General features: G+C 42.5%; 1 protein-coding gene across 5 annotated transcripts in view; it reads left to right on the top strand.

The window, feature by feature from the left end:
* The window catches only part of LOC121696856 (copine-8), a 161,565-nt gene extending 135,861 nt beyond the window's left edge, over positions 1 to 25,704 (top strand). For 3 of the 5 annotated variants that reach the window (XM_042077912.1, XM_042077909.1, XM_042077908.1), the window contains 5 exons: positions 5,191 to 5,318; positions 7,318 to 7,420; positions 7,771 to 7,828; positions 14,546 to 14,619; positions 21,631 to 25,704. In XM_042077912.1, the coding sequence (XP_041933846.1) occupies positions 5,191 to 5,318; positions 7,318 to 7,420; positions 7,771 to 7,828; positions 14,546 to 14,619; positions 21,631 to 21,819 (552 nt within the window). In that variant the 3' untranslated portion in view covers positions 21,820 to 25,704. Of the gene's footprint in view, positions 1 to 5,190; positions 5,319 to 7,317; positions 7,421 to 7,770; positions 7,829 to 13,882; positions 13,904 to 14,545; positions 14,620 to 21,630 lie in introns of all 5 variants that reach the window. The other 2 variants (XM_042077910.1, XM_042077911.1) reach the window with 1 other exon arrangement.
* Positions 25,705 to 26,822: the final 1,118 nt, after the last annotated feature.

Here is a 26,822-nt window from a genome sequence, read left to right as displayed (position 1 = left end):
ACACACACACCTACACATTCACACACACAATCACACACACACACACACACACACAAGTTCTTCTCTGAAGCTGTGAGGCTGCTGAACAGTTGGCCCCACTAGATGGAGAGATAGAGAGATAGAGAGATAGATAGATAGATACGTTATTGATCCCCAAGGGGACATTCAAGTATATATATTCACTATACACCACACACTGATAGCACACTGAGTTGTGTTTACTGATCTGATCTACTGTGTGGAGACACGTGGGTTACATGTTTTTATTGTTCTGATTTTATTGTGGTTCCGTGTACGCTACTTTATTGCTCTGTTTATTGAACCATATTGGATGTTGTGTTGCGTCTGAATGTTGGTTCTAGTGAGGTTAAAGGCCCCCTATTGGGTTTAAATAACATTTCCAAAATCATTCTGATGGCACATAAACTCTTAATAGGGCCAACGCCACTTCTGCCGCACTCTGAGCAGGTCTTAGCGCTTGTGAAACAGCCAGATTTGTAAAGGAAGTTGCTGTTGGGGTAGGAACACTGCCCACTGCAGAGTTAGCATAGACACACCAGGGCTGGTTTATTTCCGCTGGTTTATTTCTTTAGATGTGAGAGGATATCTAGCATAGACACACCAGGGCTGGTTTATTTCTTTAGATGTGAGAGGATATCTAGCATAGACACACCAGGGCTGGTTTATTTCTTTAGATGTTACAGGATATCTAGCATAGACACACCAGGGCTGGTTTATTTCTATAGATGTTAGAGGATATCTAGCATAGACACACCAGGACTGGTTTATTTCTATAGATGTTACAGGATATCTAGCATAGACACACCAGGGCTGGTTTATTTCTATAGATGTTACAGGATATCTAGCATAGACACACCAGGGCTGGTTTATTTCTATAGATGTTACAGGATATCTAGCATAGACACACCAGGGCTGGTTTATTTCTATAGATGTTACAGGATATCTAGCATAGACACACCAGGGCTGGTTTATTTCTTTAGATGTTACAGGATATCTAGCATAGACACACCAGGGCTGGTTTATTTCTATAGATGTTAGAGGATATCTAGCATAGACACACCAGGACTGGTTTATTTCTATAGATGTTACAGGATATCTAGCATAGACACACCAGGGCTGGTTTATTTCTATAGATGTGAGAGGATATCTAGCATAGACACACCAGGACTGGTTTATTTCTATAGATGTGAGAGGATATCTAGCATAGACACACCAGGGCTGGTTTATTTCTATAGATGTGAGAGGATATCTATCATAGACACACCAGGGCTGGTTTATTTCTATAGATGTGAGAGGATATCTAGCATAGACACACCAGGACTGGTTTATTTCTATAGATGTTACAGGATATCTAGCATAGACACACCAGGGCTGGTTTATTTTTATAGATGTTACAGGATATCTAGCATAGACACACCAGGGCTGGTTTATTTCTGCTGCTGGAGCTCTGGTGAAGCTGGAACTCAGTCCTTCAGCATCAGACACAAAAAACGTTCCTACAGCATAGGTCAGAGGTCACGGCTAGATGCATTGGAACTGTCTACAGCAGGGGTGGGCTGCTGGCTCAAGGGCCACATTGGGTTTTGAAAGCTGGCCGCCGGATCTGGCCTGCAGGCCGTAGTTTTCCCACCTCTGGTCTACAGCGTGGTGAAGATCCAGGCTGTGTCCATCAGATCATCTAACCAGCATGGTGAAGATCCAGGCTGTGTCCATCACATCATCTAACCAGCGTGGTGAAGATCCAGGCTGTGTCCATCACATCATCTAACCAGCGTGGTGAAGATCCAGGCTGTGTCCATCATCTAACCAGCGTGGTGAAGATCCAGGCTGTGTCCATCATCTAACCAGCGTGGTGAAGATCCAGGCTGTGTCCATCAGATCATCTAACCAGCGTGGTGAAGATCCAGGCTGTCCATCATCTAACCAGCGTGGTGAAGATCCAGGCTGTGTCCATCATCTAACCAGCGTGGTGAAGATCCAGGCTGTGTCCACCAGATCTAACTGGCGAGGTGGTTTGCAAGTCTGTGTTGCTTTGGATTAAAGCATCTGCAATATACAACTCAAATACAAGTGAACTTCAACTTTAACTTTAACCATAAGCTCTCCGAGGTCATGTTTGTCTCTCTCTAACTTTCTGATTGAAGAGGTGAACGAGCAGAAATGTCCTAGTGTATCAGGATGGGTGGATATCTAGTGTATCAGGATGGGTGGATTTCTAGTGTATCAGGATGGGTAGATTTCTAGTGCATCAGGATGGGTGGATTTCTAGTGTATCAAATTTCTAGTGTATCAGGATGGGTGGATTTCTTGTGTATCAAATTTCTAGTGTATCAGGATGGGTGGATTTCTTTTTTTTTTTTTTTCTTTTTTTTTATTTGCAAACATCATTGACATTACAGAAAATGCAACACTACGACATGCACATGAACACTACATACGACAAACAGACGTACATTACATAAACACATACTGTAACTTAACAAGACATCACATTGACTTGGCTTCCACAAACATAACACAACATAACATTAATAACAGAAAGGCTAAGGATGATTTGCGTCCAGGATGATTACAGATATGATTATCAGGGATGAAATTGATGACCGGAATGAAAAGAAGGGGGGATGGGGGGGGGGGGTGCGGATGGTAGCTCTAAGAGTGTGAATGAGGTGGTGTTGGGATGGGGGTGGGGATGGGGGGTGAGGATGTATGTGTGTGTGTGTGTGTGCGCATATGTATAAGGCTGGCTTGCTGTTGGGCCAGGAGGAGAGAAGCTGGAACATAGAGAGGGAGGGTTTCAGAGGAGAGGAGTTGTAATTATTCTATTTATGATAAGTATAATAATAGGAATAACTGATTGCCTGGTTGATTGCCTGACTGATTGCCAACCTGGGCACCCATTAATGGCCACAGTTCCACCCAGCCCCTGCAGTTATACTGTGACGAGCTGACAGAGGGGAGGACCCATCGCCACAGGCCCCCAGCATATGCACACATCCCCCACTACCACGACCAACCACACCTCGCCCCCAGACCTTCACCCAACACGCCACTCTTGACCTAAATATGTACAGTATGTGAATGGCTTGGTTGAGGGGTCTATCTAGAGTGTAGCATTAAAAGAAGTGGGCATGCATGGTGAATATCTGTCAGGATTTCCCCATGCACACCACACTTACCCTGTGTAAGATGTATGCCTCCTCAATGTGTGCATTAAAATAAGTGGGTGGGTGGATTTCTAGTGTATCTGGATGAGTGGATTTCTGAGCCTTCTGCTGGCATGGTTCTGGTTCAGAGGTTGGGATGGGTTCCAGAATCGTCACTTCCAGAATCAGAATCCTCAATCTAGATAACCACGGCAACACAGATAGAGCCATGTTGCCATGTCTCTAATTGTCAGCAGACGGCATTCCATCTGTAATCCCCCCCACCCTACCTACTACCCCCCATGCTTGATGCCAGCCTCCCCTCAGTGTGTCCAGGTGCATCCAACCCCAGGGGCCGACGGTGGCTTCATTGGCATAAATTACTCCGTCAAAATAAGAGCCGTACTGCTTTCTCTTTTGCACACACACACACACACATACACACACACACACACAGACATACACACACATACACACACAGACATATACATACACACACAGACATATACATACACACGCACACATACACACCCACACACACACACATAGTCCATGGTACTCCAATAGGATTGTAGACCAATAAAACACAGTGCGCTTACACACTGGCTGCTTTTTTAATACATAATGTATGGAGTGGTATTAACTATAGTTGTATTATGGAGTGGTATATTAACTATAGTTGTATTATAGAGTGGTATATTAACTATAGTTGTATTATGGAGTGGTATATTAACTATAGTTGTATTATAGAGTGGTATATTAACTATAGTTGTATTATGTCACCGGCCTAAGAACTGAAACACATTGAATAACAAAGAAACACCCTATTTATGGTTAACATTAAGGTAGGATGAGGGTAAGGATTAGGGCTGTCACTTTACGTTCGAAAATCGATTGCACAATCGATTGGACCAAACAACACAAGTTTTAAAAACTAAAATAGGGAATCGATTTTAACCAAATATGTACACTATTAATTTTAAACGAATTAAACAAATAAAAAGGATAGATGTAACAAAATTCACAAACAAGAATATAAGAATATAAAAGAATTCCGAAGTGCAGTAAGCATTGCGAAAGCTAAAAAGAAAATTCCCACCAATTTTACGCACCGGAAACAGCTGTTTCAATCAGCTGCTGTGCTGCTCATGTTTTGCCAAAAAATGGAGGACAACCTGTGCGACATGAGAGAGACGAGTGATGGGCCCTAATAACTTGAGGAGTTTAATGTGGAAGTACTTCGGATTTTTGGTATCAAACTATGGAGAAGAACAAAGCGGTAGGTTATGCAAACTGTGCAATCGAGTTCTACTGTTAGTTGTTTGTGGATTAGCCTATATTTGGCTTTGAAAATGGAAACGTCTTTAGACATGAAAAATCGATTTTACAAACGATTCAATGATGTCTCAAAAATCGAACAGGATTTTTCACAAAAGTGACAGCCCTAGTAAGGATATGTCTGTAGTCATTAATCTATATCTCTAGAGCAAGAACATGTGGAATTACTGTATCACCACGTGTTGTTACACTGTTATAAAGCAGTAATAACACAGTGTATAGTGTAGGAAAGGCTACAAGTGCATGCCTATCACCATGTGTTATTACACTGTTATAACATAGTAATAACACTATGGCATGCATATACATCTCTAACAACTTTATGTGAAATCTAAAGGTTGTTATATGAATATTTAATGTATTGCTGTAGGCTATTTGGGTCTTTTTTTATTTTGCAGTTGTATTGATGGTAGTTCCAGTGTGTTTGTCTGTGTCTTCCTCCAGGGCTTTGACCCTGTGTTGATGTGTGAATGTATGTATGAATGTTTTGTTCATATTGTTTGAATGCTGTGTAAATAGTGTGCTAGACGTGTGTGTGTGTGTGTGTGTGTGTGTGTGTGTTGGTGTGTGTGTTAATGTTTTGTTCAAATCTGTTCTTTTTACAATACATTTTTTTTAGTGTTAGTAGTGTACTTGACGTGTGTGTGTGTGTGTGTGTGTGTGTGTGTATGTTGTTCCCCTGCAGAATGGCAACCCCCAGAACCCCTACTGCCATGGCATCGATGGCGTGATGGAGGCGTACTACCAGAGCCTCAAATCAGTTCAGCTGTACGGCCCAACCAACTTCTCACCGATCATCAACCACGTGGCCAGGTACACACACACACACACACACAGAGTGTGTGTGTGTGTGTGTGTGTGTGTGTGTGTGAATTCAGGTTGTATGAGTTTGCCCAGGGCGATAGGTGAGCTGACATACAGCTGATAATGACATTTGGACATGATGAATGGAATAGCCTGGAGGAGAGGAGAGGAGTGTGGGATGAGAGAGGAGAGGAGTGTGGGATGAGAGAGGAGAGGAGAGGAGAGGAGAGGAGTGTGGGATGGGAGAGGAGAGGAGTGTGGGATGAGAGAGAAGAGGATAGGAGTGTGGGATGAGAGAGAAGAGGATAGGAGTGTGGGATGAGAGAGGAGAGGAGTGTGGGATGGGAGAGGAGAGGAGTGTGGGATCAGAGAGGAGAAGAGAGGTGTGTGGGATAAGAGAGGAGAGGAGTGGGGGATGAGGGAGGAGTGAACAGGTAAGAAGTGTGGGATAAGAAAGGAAAGGAGAGGAGTGTGTGATGAGAGAGGAGAGAAGTGTGTGATGAGAGAGGAGAGGAGTGTGGGATGAGAGAGGAGAGGAGTGGGGGATGGGAGAGGAGAGGAGAGGAGTGGGGGATGAGAGAGGAGGGGAGAAGAGAGGAGGTGGAGTGTGGGATGAGAGAGGAGAGGAGAAGAGTGGGATGAGAGAGGAGAGGAGTGGAGTGTGGGATGAGAGAGGAGAAGAGAGGAGAGTCCACTGCTCAAGGATGTCAGCAGAAACAAGACAACTACCTAAAGACTTGAGCAAAGATCACAAAGTTACAACACATAATTATGAGTGCATAGACTGGCACGTTCCTTACTGTATGTTTTCTGTAGGTTGGGGAATTTTGTGTGTTAAGTAATTTGTGTGTGTGTGTGTGTGTGTGTGTCCCACACAAGGCTTAGACGCCCCGCTTTTCATGCTGTGTCTCTTAACGAAAAGAGAACCAGTGAATCACACACACACACACACACACACACACCAGTGTTTCCCATACACTGACTTATTTGTGGCGGCCCACCACAATATCAACATTGACCACCACACGATGATTTTCTATGCTGTACTATTTACATTGGATGAAATCCTTTCATTGTATAACTATGTGCACCTTTGCACAGTCTCTGCTTCAAAACTGTTGCATTCAAGGTAACTCTGCACCCATATCTATATATATATATATATATATACTGTTTACTCTGTAATCCCTTGCGGTTCTAACCTGCGTAATAATAACATTTAATCACAGCGCCAGCTTTCAAACAGGCACATGGATATTAAACACAGGCAGTACTTTTATTTTTTTCCGCTCATTTTATGGTTTCATGTAGTGTGTGTGTGTGTGTGTGTGTGTGTGTGTGTGTGTGTGTGTGTGTGTGTATGACTTAACACTCTGATCTGATTAAATGTTATTATTAAACAAGATTGATGGGAACTGTAGGAGATTACAGTATATGTATTTGTGCATATGAAAGAGAGAGAGAGAGAGACAGACAGACAAAGAGAGAGAGAGAGACAGATAGAGAGAGAGACAGAGACAGAGAGAGAGGGAGCCAGAGCGCAACAGTGTTCAGTCTTCAGACCTTGTTAATGACATTTCCTTTTTTAAGTATACGTATGGGCTTCTATACCTGTACTTACAAACAAACTTTTTGAAGTCGTAGACGGCAGCATCTCTACATAAAACAGATAACTTTGGGATTGTGCTCTTATATTTAGTAATAGCGAGGATTCACTATTATTTAATATATTAATAAGTCTGTTTTTGGAACCTGGAAATACGTCTGATAAAACAGACTTTTTAGATTGAATAGTAGACCAGTGAACACAAAGGGCACTATGGTGTCTACGAGAACACGCCTGAGCATGCGCCACTCACATCGGGCAGTGACCGGGATCTGACGCAGAGCGTGACAGGAAGTGACTAGGAGAGAGAGAGATGGGGTGGGGTCTGATCTGATGGAGTAAAACTGATGTGAGACTGAATTTTGATGATTAAGCCCCTCCCCCGTCACACCTCTGCCGCAGGTATGCTGCGTCGGTCAAGGACGGCTCGCAGTACTTCATCCTCCTCATCATCACAGACGGGGTCATATCCGACATGGCCCAGACCAAGGAGTCCATCGTCAACGTAAGAGCTTCTCTGGACTTACACACACACACACACACCACACACACATACTGTACATACACACACACACACACACACACACACACACACCACACACACACACACATACATACACACACATTTTTCCCTGGGAGGCAGGTGGAGTGTGTGGTTGATGCGTGATGACTGTTGCAATAAGTTACTAATGATGTGTGTGTGTGTGTGTGTGTGTGTGTGTGTGTGTGTGTTTGTGTGTGTGTGTGTGTGCGTGTGTGCGTATGTGCATGCGTGTGTGTGCGTGTGTGCGTGTGTGCGTGTGTGTGTGTGTGTGTGTGTGAGTGTGCGTGCGTGTGTGTGTTCTCTCCCTCCAGGCCTCAGGTCTTCCTATGTCTATCATCATAGTGGGAGTGGGTCCAGCGGAGTTTGATGGTAAAAGGCACATTCCTCTCCAGCTCATCCACTTCCTGTCTCCTCCTATCTCTGCTCATCCACTTCCTGTCTCCTATCTCTGCTCATCCACTTCCTGTCTCCTCCTATCTCTCTCCAGCTCATCCACTTCCTGTCTCCTCCTATCTCTGCTCATCCACTTCCTGGCTACTCCTATATCTGCTCCACTCTGCTCCATCTCTCTCTATTTTCCCTCTCTCTCTCTCTTTCTCTCTCTCTCTCCTCCTCTTCATTCCTCTCTTTGTCTCTATTTCTGACTCATTGTCTTTCTCTCTCACACACACACAAACAAATATAAACACACACACACACACACACATCACTCCTTCTGTCTCCTTCTCTCCCTCCCTCCCTCCCTCACGCTCTCTCTCTCCCTCTCTCCCCCTGATAGTATGGAGCAAGAAGGAACAGATAGAGCGCTTAAGGGTACAATCAGAAAGGGGGTGATTTGCTGATTGTAAAAGGCACATAAGCAATACTAATAAGCAATGCAAATGACGTTGCTTTTCCATTTGGAGTTCAAATGACGTTGCTTTTCCTCTTGGAGTTGAACTTGTTTCAGTTCTACAAGAACGCGAGGCACAGCAGGAAGTGCACACAACCCACTGCGCTCAGTGTGCATAAGCAACACACACACACATACACACTGACAGCCAATACAAAACAACAGAAGAAAAACGCCTCCCAACAGGCTCCTCTCTCATCTGAACTGATCATGCCATAAGACTGTTCTCTCTCCTCTCTCATCTGAACTGATCACGCCATAAGACTGGTCTCCTCTCTCATCTGAACTGATCACGCCATAAGACTGGTCTCCTCTCTCATCTGAACTGATCACGCCATAAGACTGGTCTCCTCTCTCATCTGAACTGATCACGCCATAAGACTGGTCTCCTCTCCTCTCTTCTACTAACCCCATGTCTCGCTTGCCTTCCTCTCCCTCTATCCCTCTCTCTTTCTCTCTCTCTCTCCCTCTCTCTCCCTCTCTCTCTTCCCTCCCTCCCCTTTCTCTCTCCCTCTCTTCCCTCCCTCTCTCTCTCTCTCCTTCTCTCTCATTCCTGTCTTGTCTCTTGTCACACACTTTCTCATCAGACAGGACCTCATCATGTATTCTGTCTCCTACTGTAGCATCAATTAGTCTGATGTTCACACACACACACACACACACACACACACCACACAAACACACAGTCACTCTCCTCCTCACACACACACACACCACCACACAAACACACAGTCACTCTCCTCCTCACACACACACACACACACACACACACATATATATATATACACACACACACACACACACACAATATGCACACACACACACACACACACACAGTCATTCTCCTCCTCACACACACACACACACACACACACACACAGTGACTCTCTTCCTCACACACACACACACACACAACACACACACATAGTCACTCTCTTCCTCACACACACACACATACACTCTTAAAACGAATGTGTTGAAAATAACACAACTTGCGTTGTTTTTTAACACATCTCTGTGTCCAGATAGGAACAACACATTTTGCGTTATTTCTAACACATCACTAGTGTCACATTGTGTTACACAGCTTTTGTGTAATTTTTTATAACACACTTTTGCGTTATTCTTACACAAAATCAACACGTGTGTGTCCACTTGAATTACTAAATTTACTACTACAATACTGTAATTATTACTATAATTACTACCATTGAAAACAAATCACAAACAAACCAGATACATTTACCATCATTTTTTATTAGTAATAGTACTAATACAATGAAACCTTTTTATCTCATTTATGTGGATTTCAGAATCACTATTAAATAAATAAGTTAATAAATAAATTAGTAAAATGTCTGCAACATCTCTCAAATGTTGTCTTTCTTCTCTATTACCTGTGGAGGTGCTCTTCAAAATATTTAACGGTTAGTAGTCTGAGAAACATGAGCACCTCTTTACTTTCACAAATAGGAGTACATATTAAGCACAGAAATATTTTTTTTTTCTTTTAAGCAGTTTTAAGCTTGTGTTTTGACAAGCAACTCTTTGGTGCAAGTTATACTTTTTTGAACGTCAGTCAGTGTAGTGTTTGATGAGGAGTACATTTTCACACACAGATATGTCCACATTGTCCACAGTGGTACAGTCAAAATTGTCCAGATCTGTCTCACATTTGGACAAATGTACATGGCAACTTCACTCACAGTACTTGGAGCTTTGCAGCAAGCTTCATGATTCTGGACCTCTTCCCACCAGAGGTTATCGGCAGGCCATAAACATGCTGCATGAACCCAAAGACTGAGGCAAGTTGCACAGGATAGGCCAGGTTGCATACCCAATACAGTTCAAACAGTTTGTCCAGACTGCACGTTAGGCCCTCATCCAGAAGTGGAATTGCAACGCGATCACTTCTGGGTAAGATGACATATTGGGGTGATGTGCTGGGATGTCCTAAGCTGACAAGGCGGGGTTGGTTTTCTCCAGTCTGGGTCCAGGATTTTCACAGGGGCAGATAATAGGTGAGCATCTTGAGACCTCTAAAGCACTTTGATTCTACAGAGAAAAAATCACATAAACCAGACAGCCTAATAAGATTATTTAAGCTTCACTAATGTTCCCGTCACCCCTTTCAGAGCTTTACATTACATTTTCCTCCAAATTTTAGCAACAATTAAGACACATTAAACATTGAAACATAATTAATACACTCTATGCGCAAGTTCATTTTGGATTTGTGCTTACTACTCTATCAACTTCCTGTTTGCATTAATACATTGACATATATGGCTCTTTTCGTACCTCATCTCACGGTAGCCGCCCATAGTGCCTACACCCTTGGTTTGAACATCAACAGAAGTGACGTTACCCTAACTGGTCCTAACTGGGCCAAACTTCAAAACAGTTAATTTATGCATTATTGAACTAACAAGCCAAGTTACTTTGGCTTTTTTGGCAAAGTAATGCAAGTCATCAGCATGACTAGTATAACATTGCTGACTGAGGCAACTTTAGCATCCAAGGCAACGTGAAAAAATACATTTAACCTACATACAAACAAAATCGAATTTAAAGGAGAATTCCGGTGTGATATTGACCTAAAGTGTATCGAAACATGATACCGAGTGTGAACGTATGTCTCATAGCCCATCTCGGCTTGTCCCCTGCACTCCAAAATCTGGCGCTAGTTAGCCGATGCTACCAACATCTTTCTCAATAGTGGTGCTTCGGCATCGGGCTAGCCATGCAAATAAATCACTGTTTTACACCCATTTAAGAGGCTCAATGTATCTCCACACTTCATTGGTAGACTTCCGAGGGCCCTGACATTTAAAACGAGACATTGAGAACTTTGAAAAAGCACTGGTAGTTTACTTACAAGACGATTTATACAGACAGTATCTTCACGAAGTTTAGCGTTTGCAGCCATCTTGAATTTAGTCACGATAAGTCGAGCAACGAGTAAGAATGAACAGGTATGATAAGGGATCAGATTCCAAAAATAATTCAGTGGAAATGCATGGATTCCAGTTGCTGCTACTGGAAGAAACTGGAATCCATGCATTTCCACTGAATTATTTTTGGAATCTGATCCCTTATCATACCTGTTCATTCTTACTAGTTGCTCGACTTATCGTGACTAAATTCAAGATGGCTGCAAACGTTAAACTTCGTGAAGATACTGTCTGTATAAATCGTCTTGTAAGTAAACTACCAGTGCTTTTTCAAAGTTCTCAATGTCTCGTTTTAAATGTCAGGGCCCTAGGAAGTCTACCAATGAAGTGTGGAGATACATTGAGCCTCGTAAATGGGTGTAAAACAGTGATTTATTTGCATGGCTAGCCCGATGCCGAAGCACCACTACTGAAAAAGTTGTTGGTAGCATCGGCTAACTAGCGCCAGATTTTGGAGTGCAGGGGACAAGTCGAGATGGGCTATGAGACATACGTTCACACTCGGTATCATGTTTCAATACACTTTAGGTCAATATCACACCGGAATTCTCCTTTAAGCATAAGGCAATGCACTTTGCAAATACATCATACCTTGGTTGTGGAAGTCCCGATATGGCGTCGCCAACAAGTTGTAAAAAAATACAACTACAAAAGACAAATGTATTTATAAGACAACGTATTGTGCAAATAGCCTACACATCCTAACTTGGCCAAACTCCATTACGTTAACTTACCTATCTTAACCGAACTAATGCGAACTAAAGTCAGTAAAGCCGACTAATGTCAAGGCAACAAAATGTCGCTAGCAGTGTGACACAAGTACATCGTCGTTACTGACTGAGGTAAAATTAGTTAGCATCCAAGGCATGCGAAAGCAAACTAACAAACGTGTTCATTAAATTGAATAGGTTTATCAATTAGTGTCATTGGCTTACTTTCGTAAATGAGCAACCTTAATGTTGTATTATAACAGCCCTATTATCGCCTGGTGAAACTCACGTTTTTGTAGGCTAGAAGAATATCTACGTTAACATCCTTTAGTTTGCTAACGTTAGCGTGCAGTCATTGAACGATTAACACTATGTTCTCAGTATGTTACACCAGTACGCCAAAAACATAGTAGGTCTAAACCTAATATATTCTTGTTCATTTAAGATACAACAGTGTAAATTGTCAGGTAGTAAATTATAAACATTGTTACGTTAATGTCAGCTTCACTTACCGTAAGAAATCAAACTGAGGAGGAGGCAGCAAGTTCTTTCTCACGCATCTGGATACAGCAATCTGGCTCATCTGATGATTTGATTGGCCGTTGCATTTAATACATTTTTGTGTAGGCTAGAACTTCTGTGCAGTTTTCCTCAGAAAATTGCTGAGATTTAACACAACATTTATTGAAATCACCATTACGCAAGAAATGTGTTGATTTTTAACACATTCGTTTTAAGAGTGTAGTCACTCTCTTCCTCACACACACACTCATGCACCCATGCCTATGTTCATTTTACACCCCCTCTCTCCTTCTGTCTTTCCCTCTTCCTCTTCTCTCTTACCCCCCCCCCCCTTTCTCTCTCTTCTGTCCTTTTCTCTCTGAAGAGCTCTGCACATAGGCGCGACATGAGTGACCCAATATGTCATTGGATGGATTTTATTGAGCAGCGGCGTCCGAAATAGAACTGAATGGTCATCTACGTGGCAGCTGAAGGATTCAGTGGTGTGTGTGTGTGGGGTTGTGTTGAAGGATTCAGTGGTGTGTGTGTGGTTGTGTTGAAGGATTCAGTGGTGTGTGTGTGGGGTTGTGTTGAAGGATTCAGTGGTGTGTGTGTGGGGTTGTGTTGAAGGATTCAGTGGTGGTGTGTGGTTGTGTTGAAAGGATTAGAACTGAATGGTAATCAATGCGACAGCAAAAGGATTCAGTGGTGGTGTGTGTGGAGTTGTGTTGAAGGATTCAGTGGTGTGTGTGTAGGGTTGTGTTGAAGGATTCAGTGGTGTGTGTGTGTGGTTGTGTTGAAGGATTCAGTGGTGGTGTGTGGTTGTGTTGAAAGGATTAGAACTGAATGGTAATCTATGCGACAGCAAAAAGATTCAGTGGTGGTGTGTGTGGGGTTGTGTTGAAGGATTCAGTGGTGTGTGTGTGGGGTTGTGTTGAAAAAAGCGGAATCTCAGTAGTCAAGCGTGGAGAGCAAAGTGCTCTGTATCTACTCCTCATCTCTCTCTCATCTCTCTCTCCTCATCTCTCTCCATCTCTCTCTCTCCTCATCTCTCTCTCTCTCCTCATCTCTCTCAATTAAATTCAATTCAAGGTAGCTTTATTGGCATGACAAATATTTCTTTGCATTGCCAAAGCAGGACATCAAACAATACAATACAGAACATACGATAGATAAGACATTTATACATATAAACGTGTGTGTGTGTGTGTGTGTGTGTGCTGAAAATGGTAGGTATTTCATGTGTATAGTGTGTATAGTGTCTAATCACCGTCCCTCGCTCGATGGCATTCAGTGACATACTGTATTTAGCAGCCAGAGCTGCTGTCTTTCCTTGCTATCCAAGTAAGACTTCCTGTTCTCCCAGGTTTCGGAACTCCGGGATTAGGTTGGTTAATTTATCGAAGTAGGTATCTCTAATAAATTCATATTTCTTACATTGAAGAAGAAAGTCTCTCTCTCTCTCTCTCCATCTCTTTTAGAGTGTGCGGCATCTGCCCCTCATCTCTCTCTCTCTCTCTCCATCTCTCTCTCTCCTCATCTCTTTTAGAGTGTGCGGCATCTGCCCCTCATCTCTCTCTCTCTCTCTCTCTCTCGCTCTCTCTCTCTCTCTCTCTCTCTCCATCTCTCTCCCCATCTCTCTCTCTCCTCATCTCTCTTTCCCCTCATCTCTCTCTCTCTTTTAGAGTGTGCGGCATCTGCCCCCATCTCTCTCTCCTCATTCCTCTCCTCATCTCTCTCTTCTCATCTCTCTCTTCTCATCCCTCTTTCCCCTCATCTCTATCTCTCTCTCTCTCTCTCTCTGTCTCTTTTAGAGTGTGTGGCATCTGCCCCTCATCTCTCTCTCCTCATCTCTCTCTCTCCTCATCCCTCTCTCCTCATCTCTCTTTCCCCTCATCTCTCTCTTCCCTCACATCTCTCTCTTTCTCAGATACACATATATACACATACACATTTCTTTTTTCACTTTTTTTGACCCCTGGTGTGTTTGTGTGTGTGTGTGTGTGTGTGTGTGTGTGTTTGTTCTCAGCCATGGTTGAACTGGATGGAGACGAAGTGCGGATCTCATCACGGGGCCGATACGCTGAGAGAGACATCGTACAGGTACACACACACACACACATACACACACAGCTCGTACAGCAAATACACCATACTCATCAAACTCACTGCAAATCCAAGCCAGGTTATAGTTTGACTGTACAGCTGTACACAGACACACATACACACACACAGCTCACACACACAGTTCACACCTATACTGTACATACCTGCATGCAGCTGACACACACACACACACACACACTCACACACGCCTGATTGGGCTCATCTGGGCTGCTCTGCTTTGGTCCAAGACACCTGATTTCTTCTCATCAAGGGCATTAGATCCACTTAGTGGCCGAGCAGATGGATGGAATTCACACAGTAGATCAGCCCCTGTGGAGCTGGGCAGGAGACCCTGTACTAAAGGAATTCTGTAAATGATGTAATTCTTTTAGAATTCTGTAGAATTCCAGTTGTCTTGAATGCACCAGAGCCATATTAAGGTTTTTGCACCTACGTCATAATGTCATGTGACCGTTTGTTTAGAACTAGAGTGGTAGGCAAGAATGGTAGGCAAGGCACTGCAGAGAGTGGTAGGCAAGCCTACAACAGTCGGGTTGCATAGGCTACACATAGTTACAAATAGCTTCAAAATTGAAATTTTAATATCAAATATTGACTGGGATGCCGACCACTTGTGCAGGCCCTAACAGTTGGTTTTACAATAAGAAGCAAAAAGGCGACGAACTACCGTTTAGCCTACCTATCATCATGGTTGTGGAGGATGATCGTTAGCAGCTGTGAAGTCTTTTATTCTCAAGATGGCCTAATGGTGTAGCCTACTGTCTACGAAGACGTAAGCTAAAATACAACTATCTACAGTCATCCAAAAATGAATTGCCAGAGATAGGCTATGAAGGGAAAAAGTGCAGCATTTTAAACATGGCAAGATTATTTTTACCGGAACAGTTTGTTCTAATTTGTCTTGTGAAATTCGTGCTTGTGGACATCAATCACCTATCTTCTGTCCTTCTATTTCAAGTCATCATGAGTGTCATGTGATTATATAATCACAACAAATTCTAATAAATGAAAACAGAATGGCTTATGTGCTATAGCCTAGGCTAACGTTACAGGTCACTTAGGCTAACCCCCCTATGTCAAAATAAACTGATTTGATCCTAATTGTTTAGCGATCACACACAACAACTTAACACAGCAACCTCAAACACCACTGTTGAACCTAGGCTACTGCTTCAGTCATGTAAGAAATAAGCAGTTTATGAATTATCTTTACCCGTTTAATCAAGTCCACATGACCAAAATAACAACATATTTAAACGCTGAGCTAGCATAACAGCCTAATATAGGTGATGCTGCAACGGATAACTAATAAAACGTTTCATACAATTAATGAACTTTATCACTCACATTCTGAGTTTTTCTGGGTGGTTATATATCCATGCAGATCGTCTTCGAATAAGCCATCACTGTTATAGGCCTATGTTATAATATGTTACAGGATTCATGACTTTAACGCCATTAATGTTACATGATGCTGACTGACGCTGGCTATAACAGTAGGCTACCGTTTTAACGTCTGCTGAGTCTACTGCCTACCAAAACCTGTCGCTGTTCAGTTGAAGTTAAATGATCAAATATTGTTTGATTTTGTGTCAACTTTCAGAAGGAAGACATGTTCCTTTCTGGTCAAATTTCACAGCTTCTAAGAAAGTCTATCGTCTTTGTGTAAACCGAGTTTTGAACAGAGAAAAAAAGTTAGGCTACCATTAGGCTACATGCAGGTTCTCCCATAACGTTATCGATACAGATCAATGCACCAAATCAGGGCGATTTTAGCGAAACAACGTTCCTGTGACAGGCTATCGTTTCTGGGATAACGATGGGATAACGTTTCATCATCACCTTTATTGATGCCTGAAATGTTGGCATTGCTGAAATACAGAGATGTAGCCTACTGAGAGGCAGCTGCAGACAACGATGTTCAACGGGTTCAACTTGTCCATTGCCTACCAGCTGGATGTAAACAAAGCTATACAACCTAGAATACGTCACATGAAAAACGTTAATAAAGGTAGAGTTGCGACAACTCCATTAACGCTAATGTTCCATTTTTTTCCAACAATGGCGGCTCATGGAAGCCTCAAAGAGTTCCCGGAAGTTAACAATTAATAATAGCAGCAGTGCAGTTACAGCAGTATAAACTGTTTGTAGCCAACTTTTCAGACTCAGATTTACATTATTGGCTCATCCGAATAATAATAATAACAGTAATAACAGTAATAGTAGTGAATAAATAGCATTAATAACCTAATTATAATAATAAACTATTTATGTATCGACTATGACAGCTTTTCTGCTGCTCAGTTTTTATCAGTTCCTTATCAAATAAATTAAAAGAGGCTAAAAGCCCAATAAATGTGCCACACATAATAGCCTAATATAGCCTAAGAGAAACTTTGCCTATCCCCTTTTAATTAGGCAGCACTGGGCTATAACAAGCTGTCATTAAGTGTCATTTGCGTTTGTACAACTTTTCTGATGTGACATTACTTGGGTATTTACAGTAGCTTTACCATCATGTCAACCTAGTTGCAACGTTATGCGCAATGCTCATCTAGGCTATTGATTTAAGTGGTTTAATTTTAAAAAGGGCAGCAAAAGTGGGATATAGTGCAATTGCTTCCCCCAAACAATCCTCCATAACTGTGGATTTAATCGTTTGATATGTGGATAACTTTCAGTGGACTAAACACATAAAATACTTTGTTATCACAAAGCTACCTGGTTCGTTAAATATGGCGAAGCATATTTACAGCCAACTTTGTAGGCCTACTTGCAGCAGTGAAACTGAGTTTGTTGTTAACATTGTTGGTAACGTAAACGTTTATTCAGTTAGGAGCAGGGCTGTTTTTTTTATTTTGCATTCATTTTCATTGGCAAAAGCTAGCCTAATATGCATGAGAGAACCTAGATTTGAGGGAGCTGCAGCTGTTAGCATCAGCACGGTCTCAGCTCTTTAGCCTAGCATCTTAATGCTGTTCACAGCACGGTGAATGACAACGATGACAAAATGCTGTTCATGTTTATGAGTTCATAGCTATTTATCGAAGGACTTACATGTCACGTTTTATATTTTATTATGATCACTCGCATTACCATGGGGTTACTGAATAGGTAATGCTACGGTTAACTTAGCATGCCCACCATTACACTGGAGATGTTAAAAAAAAACGTTTAAACATTTTTTATTCTCCCGCGACGATAGGCTACTTCAGGTAATTCGCTTATTAGCTCAGATCAGTGACTACCAGAGGAAACGCGGGGGAGAAAACTCAAACAAGTTAATGTTAGACTAGCTGTGTTACCATTTCTTGTTGCAAAATCAAAATTTCACTGGAGCTCCATGCGCTTTTGTAGGCTACACGCAGTCTCTGTTTACAGCTTTTCTGAGGTCATTTTTTTATATAGCGATAATTTAGATACACTTATGGGCAGTGTTGCCACAGTTACCTTGAAGTAATCTGATTACTAATTACTCCTTTAAAAAGTAACTTAGTTACTTTACTGATTACTTGATTTTAAAAGTAACTAACAGTAACAGTAATGTCAACAATGTATAGCAGACATCCCAACCTAACCTACTTAGATACTGAAATGTTTGTTCAATAATGTCTAGTCAGTACACCAAATAAGGAAGGCCTATTGATAGAAATTGTGATAGTAAAATATGTAGATTTTGGTAGTTTGGCCTTTTCATGTAGCCTTGGCAACTAGCCATCTAGTATAGGCCTGAGTAATATGCAAATGGAATTACACTTGTTAAACTCACCTCAACAAGTCTTTTGCAATCATTTAACCCGCTGTGAGCAATGCTAGAGTCACTGTTACAAACAGTGCAGTGTGCAAGACTATCATTATGTTTTACTCTTATGAGACAATTGGGTACACTTTTGTGTAGTCTGATGTGAAATGGGTCTTAAATGTTCCTTTTTAAAGGGGCACTGACTCTGCCATGACGCTCCTGTTCCTAAATACACTGACTGAACTGATTAATTAAGTTCGGGAGAAAAGAGATATAAGCCCACATACACTGAAAACTGATTGGTTGATTTAGCAAAACAGACCAGGATGCACTCTGTCTTGGATGCGTTTCAGGCACACACGCACCACTCCTCTCTCTCTCCCTCTCTGTTGTGTGCGCGTTCTCTGTTGTGTGCGCGTTAAACTCAGATGCACACGCGATTTGAAGTCCGGTCTGGCTAGCGTGCTTTTGTTCGCTCTAGGTTCCGGGAGATTTTATGTAATTTGCGGGCGTCAGGAAGCCGCTATCTATATGTGGGAGACTCCCAAAACTTTGGAAGACTTGGGATGTCTAGCTAGACAGCACTTTGTCGCCAGCACAGAATGTACAATGTACCTTAATGTTGTCATGTTTAGCTGACACAAACTCAAAATAATGACTGTATAGATCAAATGTGCATCTCTCTCCTCCCTCCATTGTTGTTTACGTTTGTGTCGCTGCGTGGTTTTTCACGTGAGTTGTCCTCATGCTGAAAACGTGAGCATAGCCTACATGACGTTAATCCCCGAGACAAGAAGAAAGCAAAGAATATATCTTTTTACTAAGGAAAATGACAAAATAGTAACGCACAGTGACTTAGATAAGTAACTTTAATCTGATTACTGGTTTGTAAATAGTAGCGTGTTAGATTACTCGTTACCGAAAAAAAGTGGTCAAAATAGACTAACGCGTTACTAAGTAACGCGATACTGGCATCACTGCTTATGGGGTGGGTGCAATAGCATTTTCTAAAGAATCTCCCATCTTGGTTTTGTAGGCCTACAGAAATTAATATTAGTGATACATACGTAAAAGAGCGAAAAAAAAGGTCACCTTATATAGCAGGCTACGATATAAGGTCTGGAATTTAATTTAATATTGTTGTAATGGTAGGATAACTACATAGTTTACACAATAATTACACTGTTATAAATATTGTATATCAATGCATTTATTGACTGTCAATTACCCAAAATCGTGGCTCTGTCTATTATTGAACAGTAGCCTATTTAATGCATTCTAATCCATTGTCAATCACTTCCGGTAACTTTTTGAAGTTTACATGAACCCCGTGACTTTAACGAATTTTGAACACCCATTGTCACAACTCTACCTTTATATAGCTCTGGAATGCACCAATGCCAATCTTCCGATTGGTGAGTGGGGGCATTAATTTCCCTGTGCAGCATCAGATTGGTGAGTGGGGGCATTAATTTCCCTGTGCAGCATCAGATTGGTGAGTGGGGGCATTTATTTCCCTGTGCAGCATCAGATTGGTGAGTGGGGGCATTAATTTCCTTGTGCAGCATCAGATTGGTGGGTGGGGGGTGCAGCATCACTGAGCCTCTCTGTGTTGACTGCTTTCCATTTCTCTGCTGCGTACCACACAGAGCTCATCAGTGGCACGTCTGATTATCCGCACACACACACACACACACACACCATGCATGTGTGTGTGTGATTTAAGAAGGTGGATAGAAGAACCGTGTGTGTGTGTGTGATTAAGAAGGTAGATTCAGGAGCCGTGTGTGTGTGTGATTAAGAAGGTGGATAGAAGAGCCATGTGTGTGTGTGATTAAGAAGGTAGATTCAGGAGCCGTGTGTGTGATTAAGAAGGTTGATAGAGGAGCCATACACACACACACACACACACACACACACACACACACACATGCACACACACATGCATGGCTCCTCTATCAACCTTCTTAATCACACACACACACAGAGATGGTAGAGAGACAGACAGAGAAAGCTAGGTTGTGAGACAGACAAATTGACAGAATATGTGGTAGAGAGAGTGTCAGGTGATGAGACAGAAGGTTCAGATGGTCAGGTGGTGAGACAGAAGGTTCAGATGGTCTGCTGTGCCATCCCCGGGAGACCCTGTAGTCCCAGACACAGACATTAGCCAGATGGCTCACATCGCATCGCATCGCAACACATCACATCACGCCAGATGGCAACACATCGCATCACATCTGGCCAGATGGCAACACATCACGTGACATCACATGACATCTGGCCAGATGGCAACACATCACATGACTGGCCTGTCTGCTCCGGTGGCACTGCAGCCGCCGACACCACCACCTCTTTCTCTCTCTCTTTTTCTCTCTTTCTCCCTTTTTTTCTCTCTCTCTTTCTCCCTGCCTCTCTTTCCCTCTTTACTTGCCCAGATGTCCAGATACCAGCACTTTAGCCTTCACCCACTCTCTCTCTCTCTCTCTCTCTCTCTCCCTCTCTCTCTTCATCTCTGAGGGCTCATTATGGCCTCTCTCTTTCACTCCCTCTGTCTCTCTCCCTCTTTCTCTCTCCATCTCTGAGGGCTCATTATGGCCTTTCTCTCTCTCTCTCTCTCTCTCTCTCTCTCTCTCTCTCTCTCACTCCCTCCCTCTCTCTCACCATCTCTCAGAGGGCTCATTATGGCCTCTGCTTCTCTCTCCTCAGTATCATTAGGGCTCATGTTAACACAAGGAGAACATCATCACCCTCCACCTGGGAGTACACACCCACACTCTCACACACACCCACACTCTCACACACACACACACACACACACACACACACACACACACACGCCTCTGTGATCTCTGTGATTATATCATCCAGTTGTGATAGTGTAATATGTGTTTAATGTGTGTCTCTGGTGTTTTCAGGTCGGTGGGAAGTGATTGCATTGAGCTATTCAAGACACATCCCACAACATCCCCTCACGATCACACACATTTGCACAATCTCACATCTACTGTAATTCCTAGTTAGTAGTTCCATGGTCTCCTGGTAATCTAATATCTAATTACTTCCTAGTTAGTAGTTCCATGGTCTCCTGGTAATCTAATATCTAATTACTTCCTAGTTAGTAATTCCATGGTCTCCTGGTAACAGTTGCCTGCTGACATGTTGATGCCCTGTACATTCTTGGAAGCAGTTCTATTTAGTCTGCCTGGTTCTTAACGAGTTCTCCCTCCTTATCTGTTCTGCAGTTTGTGCCGTTCCGCGACTACATCGACAGAACCGGGAACCACATCCTGAGTATGGCCCGGCTGGCCAAAGACGTCCTAGCTGAGATCCCGGACCAGTTCCTGTCCTACATGAGAACCCGCGGGATCAAGCCGTCGCCCGCCCCCCCTCCCTACACGCCCCCCGGCCAGGCCGTGCAGACGCAGATCTGACAGGGAGGGGGGCCCCACCCCCCCCCCCCCACGCCCGCTCTTCCACCACCTCTCTCTGTCGCTCTTTAATCTTCTCTGCATCACTCAGTGATAGTAGGAGAGTAGAATATGGGGCTCACACAGGCCCCCAGTGCCCATCTCTCTCTCTCTCTCTCCCTCTCTCTCACTCTATCTCTCTCACTCTATCTCTCTCTCTTCCTTTCTCTCTCTCTCTCTCTGTCGTTGCACTATGGAGGTAGAACCTGACAGAACTGGCTTGCAGTTCCGGGAGTGGAATGTGTTCGGTGGAACCCAACCCGGGGGGAAGGCCTGTTTACTTCCTCCTGTACAGAGCTCTCATCTCAGTGGAGTGCTGACCAATCAGCACACGTGGAACCTTCTCCAACGGCATTCTGGGGGGGGGGGAAACGTCAACAATAAGAGCAAAACAACGCATGGCAGAACTCCTCTCTTTCCAGCAGTGATGAAGAAAGGAGGGATGGACAGAAGACTGGTGAATGGATGAACAGAGAGAAATGAAGGTGTGAATTGATGGAGATAGATGATGGAATGATGTATGGATGAGTGCATGGATGCATGCATTGATTAATTCAGAAGATGAATGGAGTTGATTGATTGATTGATTGATTGATTGAATATTTTGCATAGAGAGATGTTGGGCTGAGATATGCATGCCCTGATGAACAAGCTTTTAGAGATGTACAGTAGACTGGTGGATTTTGCCATTCTGCTCCAGGAAAAAACTAGCAATCAAGCAACCACAAACAAGCAAGTGAACCGGTGTTTGTGTAGGACATCTGCAAGGGGAGGGTGCAGTACGTCTGCAGACACAAACTCACTCGACTGTATAGAACTGGAAATAGACTTCTGCTCAAACTCACTAACTTAACTAACTACTCTTATCTCTCTCTCTATCTCTCTCTCTCTCTCTTCTCTCACTCAATGTTTACATGTGATGAATTTTTACTGTTGTATACTTTTATAAGCATTCTTGAACTTAACTGCTCTTTAACTACTAACTTTGGAATATGGGGATCCTCCTCCTGGCACGGTGTTTTGTGTTTAACGTTGCCACGGTGATTTGTGGGGGCTACTAGCTACTAGAACTACGTTGTGATATACAGAGGGCAAAGTTCAGAGTTCACCTGAAGGTCAAGGGTCAAACCGAGGGAGGGACATTGTGTCACATTTTGTTGCCAGTTCTCTCCCTCATCCAATCCCTACCCTCCACCATTTCATTTCTCCGTCTCTTTCTCTCCTTCTTTCTCTCTCTCTCTCAATTCAAATTCTCTCTCTGTTCCATTGTCCAACTTTCCCATTTTTGTTCCATCGCTGTGTTGATCGCTAAGTAAAAGATGATTTTTGAAAATCACAAAAAAAAAAAAAAAAAAAGTTTTAAAAAGCAGCTGCTCTCAAACTCGCTTTGAGACTCGGAGCCCAGTGTTCAAAAATACAGAGACGTGTTCACTTTGTCTTAACCTCAGCCAGTGACAACGCTGTTCTGGGGATGTGTGTGTGTGTGTGTGTGTGTGTGTGTGTGTGTGTGTGTGAGAGAGAGAGAGTGCAGGGTATATCACTTGTTCTCCATCTCTTCACTGCTCTCTGTGTCTGTTTTCTTTAAATCAATTTGTTCTGAGGCTGTGAAACTGTCCCAGTGAAAAGGATAAAACTGGACATTCACTGACATCCTGTGACGTGTGTCCACAGTAACGGATCACATTAGACCCAGTTTGCAAAGCCAGTCTTATATAGTATATACAGTGCACTGGATACGGTTGACAGTAGTGCTTTCATATACAACATCATTGCCTATAGGTTTGCATTCATTTGAATCATATATGCCATGTTTTGTTTTTAACAATAATAGCTTGCATATTTTTCTAATGTTTTTATGAATTTCATATCATAATCTCACACACACACACACACACACACACTGCCGACCACACATTTACTCACACTTTGACATTTCCTGTACAGTCATTCCAATCTTCCGTTTGCCTGGATGTTATACACCCCTTCTGCTGTCACTCACACACCTCATCAGGTGATCCACACTTGATGTCCAGTGTCAGGATATTAGATGTGTGTGACTGCAGTTATGCAGCTGAAACACACACACACACTAACACACACTGGAGTGTTGGACCCTGATTTCACACACAGAATCTTAACGTTGTACATAGTTTTACTTTGAAATAAACACAGTAACACATCACATTAGAACACATTTCAAACCCCAGTCTTATATTATATAGTAGTCATAACCACTTCACTGTGGTGCTTTCATATACAATATTATTGCATATAGGTTTGTGTTCATTTGAATCACATATGACATGTTTTGTTTTTAACAATACTAGCTTGCATATTTTTTTATGTTTTTTTATGAATTTCATATCATAATCAGATTGTTTCATATTTATTTTGCCATAATTGGAAATATGTCAAGAAGGTAGGATGTGTCTTAAGATGTGTGAGAAAAAGACAAACACTGCACATGCCTGTATGCTAAGTGTGCAGAGACGATGTTTAGTGCTCAAGCAACACAACATGACGCTAATTTTCTTCCATTGGGCGGCCAGACGCCATATGCCATAATGTGGCCGCCACCACAGCCTGGTGAGTGCCATTCACATTAATGCAGATGTGTGATGCCAAATCATCTTCATCTTCATCTTTTCACATTAATGCAGTGTGATGCCAAATCATCATAATCATCTTTTCACATGACAACATTCATGTTGTTTTCTCACGCCATAAACACCTGACTTATATGTAGCAATCTACAACAACTACCAGATTCCAAAGCCAGGGGAACTAAACAAACAAACACACCGACTAGAACAGAACTGGACTCCTCTCTGCTGCTGGAAAATGTGTGTGTGTGTGTGGGGTGGGGTGGGGTGGGGTGGGGTGGGCAGGGTTTCTGCATGAGGTCTTGGGTTTCTGTTGTGGGTAGGTGGCTAGGTAGGTAGCATTCTTTTGTTGACGCTTGTAGACTCCGTCGTCGTGTGCTCTTGAGCAGAGCGCACCGCTGCTTGTTCACCTTGGTGCTGGTGCTGTGCGGTCAGTGCCGTTTCTATGGTGACTCGAAGAAAAACAAACATACATGAGAGAACACCTTAGGTGATGATGATGACGACGAAGGATCACAACTGATTTGTAGTGGTTTTTGGGAAGGATTGGATTTGTGAAGAAGCCTTGTAGTGAGAGAATGAGAGGAGGTAGGGTTTCAAATGCCAATGCCACAGCTTCTCTGCAGCCAGAGCGTAGCAGTCAGCGGCATACTAGCATGCGCAAGGCATGTTTATGTGTGTGTGTGTGTGTGTGTGTGTGAGAAAAAGAGAGAGTGTGTCAGTGTGAGAAAGAGAGAGAGTGTATGTGTATGTTTGCAGTGTGAATGCAATTTGAACAGACCGGGTTAGTTACTCGCGTGGTCGTTGTTTACTGATGATATCCAAATAATATATTGTATGCTTGTCATATATAAATATAACGGGCACTATGTTTGCATGTGCAGTTTTTTCCATGAGATGCACCTGTTCTTTGTTAAGAGTGTTTTGAAGATACTAGAAGTTAATGATGAACATTATTGTACAAAATGGCCTTAAAATTCTCACTGAACTCTTGGAAATGTGCGATGCCTTCAGATATTATTAAATTGTTATATATTTTGTGTTGATGTAATACTATTGCTTTCCTGTGTATTTGGTCTTTGCACAGATTCACTTACTAGAAAAAGGAAATCAAAGTTCTGTTGTACTTTTTGAAATTGGTTGTCAGTCTGAGAATGCATGACTGAAGTAAGGTAATTCATCTGAGGAAAATAACTATTTCTGTATTAAAACTTGGTTTTTAAATAAATATTCTTACCTAACACTACGAGGCCTCCCTCTCTTTCCTCTCTCTCTCTCTCTCTCTCTCTCTCTCTCCTGACTTTCCTGCCCATGGTGGAAACTGTGAATGGCAACACAGTGTTCCCCGATGGCTCAGCGCTCTGTCTCGGACATGGAAAAGATCCAGCTGAATTCAGACCAAGTTAGTTCTTGTTGTGGTTATCTTTGGGTTTATGTTAGTTGTGACTTTAAACCTTCAGCAGCAACATTCTAGTAAAATAATCCATTAAACAACTTGAGAATCTCATTGTCTACAGTACATTAAGCCCAATAAATAAAAATGTGCAAATTGAAGTTAAAAGGATCTCTGTCCACATTATCGTTTTTTAGATTAGATTAGATTCCATTTTATTGTCATTGTGCAGAGTACAAGTACAAAGACAACAAAATGCAGTTTCTGTCTAACCAGAAGTGCAAAAAAGCAGAAAAGTGCAATGTGATATACAAAGTATAGGCAGGTGGTGCATAGACAGGACAAGATACAGTATATAGTGCCGTGTAGACAGTAGTATACAGTTGGTTTACAGAAGGTGGTTTACAGTAAGATACAGTATAGTGCCGTGTAGACAGTAGTATACAGTTGGTTTACAGAAGGAGGTTTACAGTAATGTAAATCCCCCACCTACTCCAAATTGTTCACGCGCATGCCTGCCCACTCTCTCTCCTCCACCTTTTCAAAATGAACTTAAACCTGTGTGTGTCTCCCCTCTTACCAACCGTAATACACCTGGAGATAACTAGGTAGATGATGCGTGTTGATAATTGTAGATATTTACTGTAAGTGCAGATAGATGACATGTTTTAGTATTGTTTTTCTGTAGATAACTACTGTAGATAGATGATAAGATGATAACTGTAGATAGGTGATGAGTGTAGATACGTATATAATAACTTAATAACTGTGACAGTAGTAGACAAATGACCAGAGCAGATAGACAACTGTTGATAGATGACACGTGTAGATAGGTAATAACGGTTGATAACTGTCTACACTGTCTAACAGGCACGTGCAGAGAAGGGGGGCTACAGGGGCTCTAGCACCTGCCCTTTTGCCCCTTTGATGTCCAAGTGCCCTTTCGACAAGACCCGTTTTTTACTTTTAAA

Source organism: Alosa sapidissima, chromosome 22 (assembly GCF_018492685.1).
Source record: "Alosa sapidissima isolate fAloSap1 chromosome 22, fAloSap1.pri, whole genome shotgun sequence".
Lineage (NCBI taxonomy): Eukaryota > Metazoa > Chordata > Actinopteri > Clupeiformes > Clupeidae > Alosa > Alosa sapidissima.
Note: the sequence above shows the minus strand (reverse complement) of the source record. Positions and strands in the feature narration are given on the sequence as shown.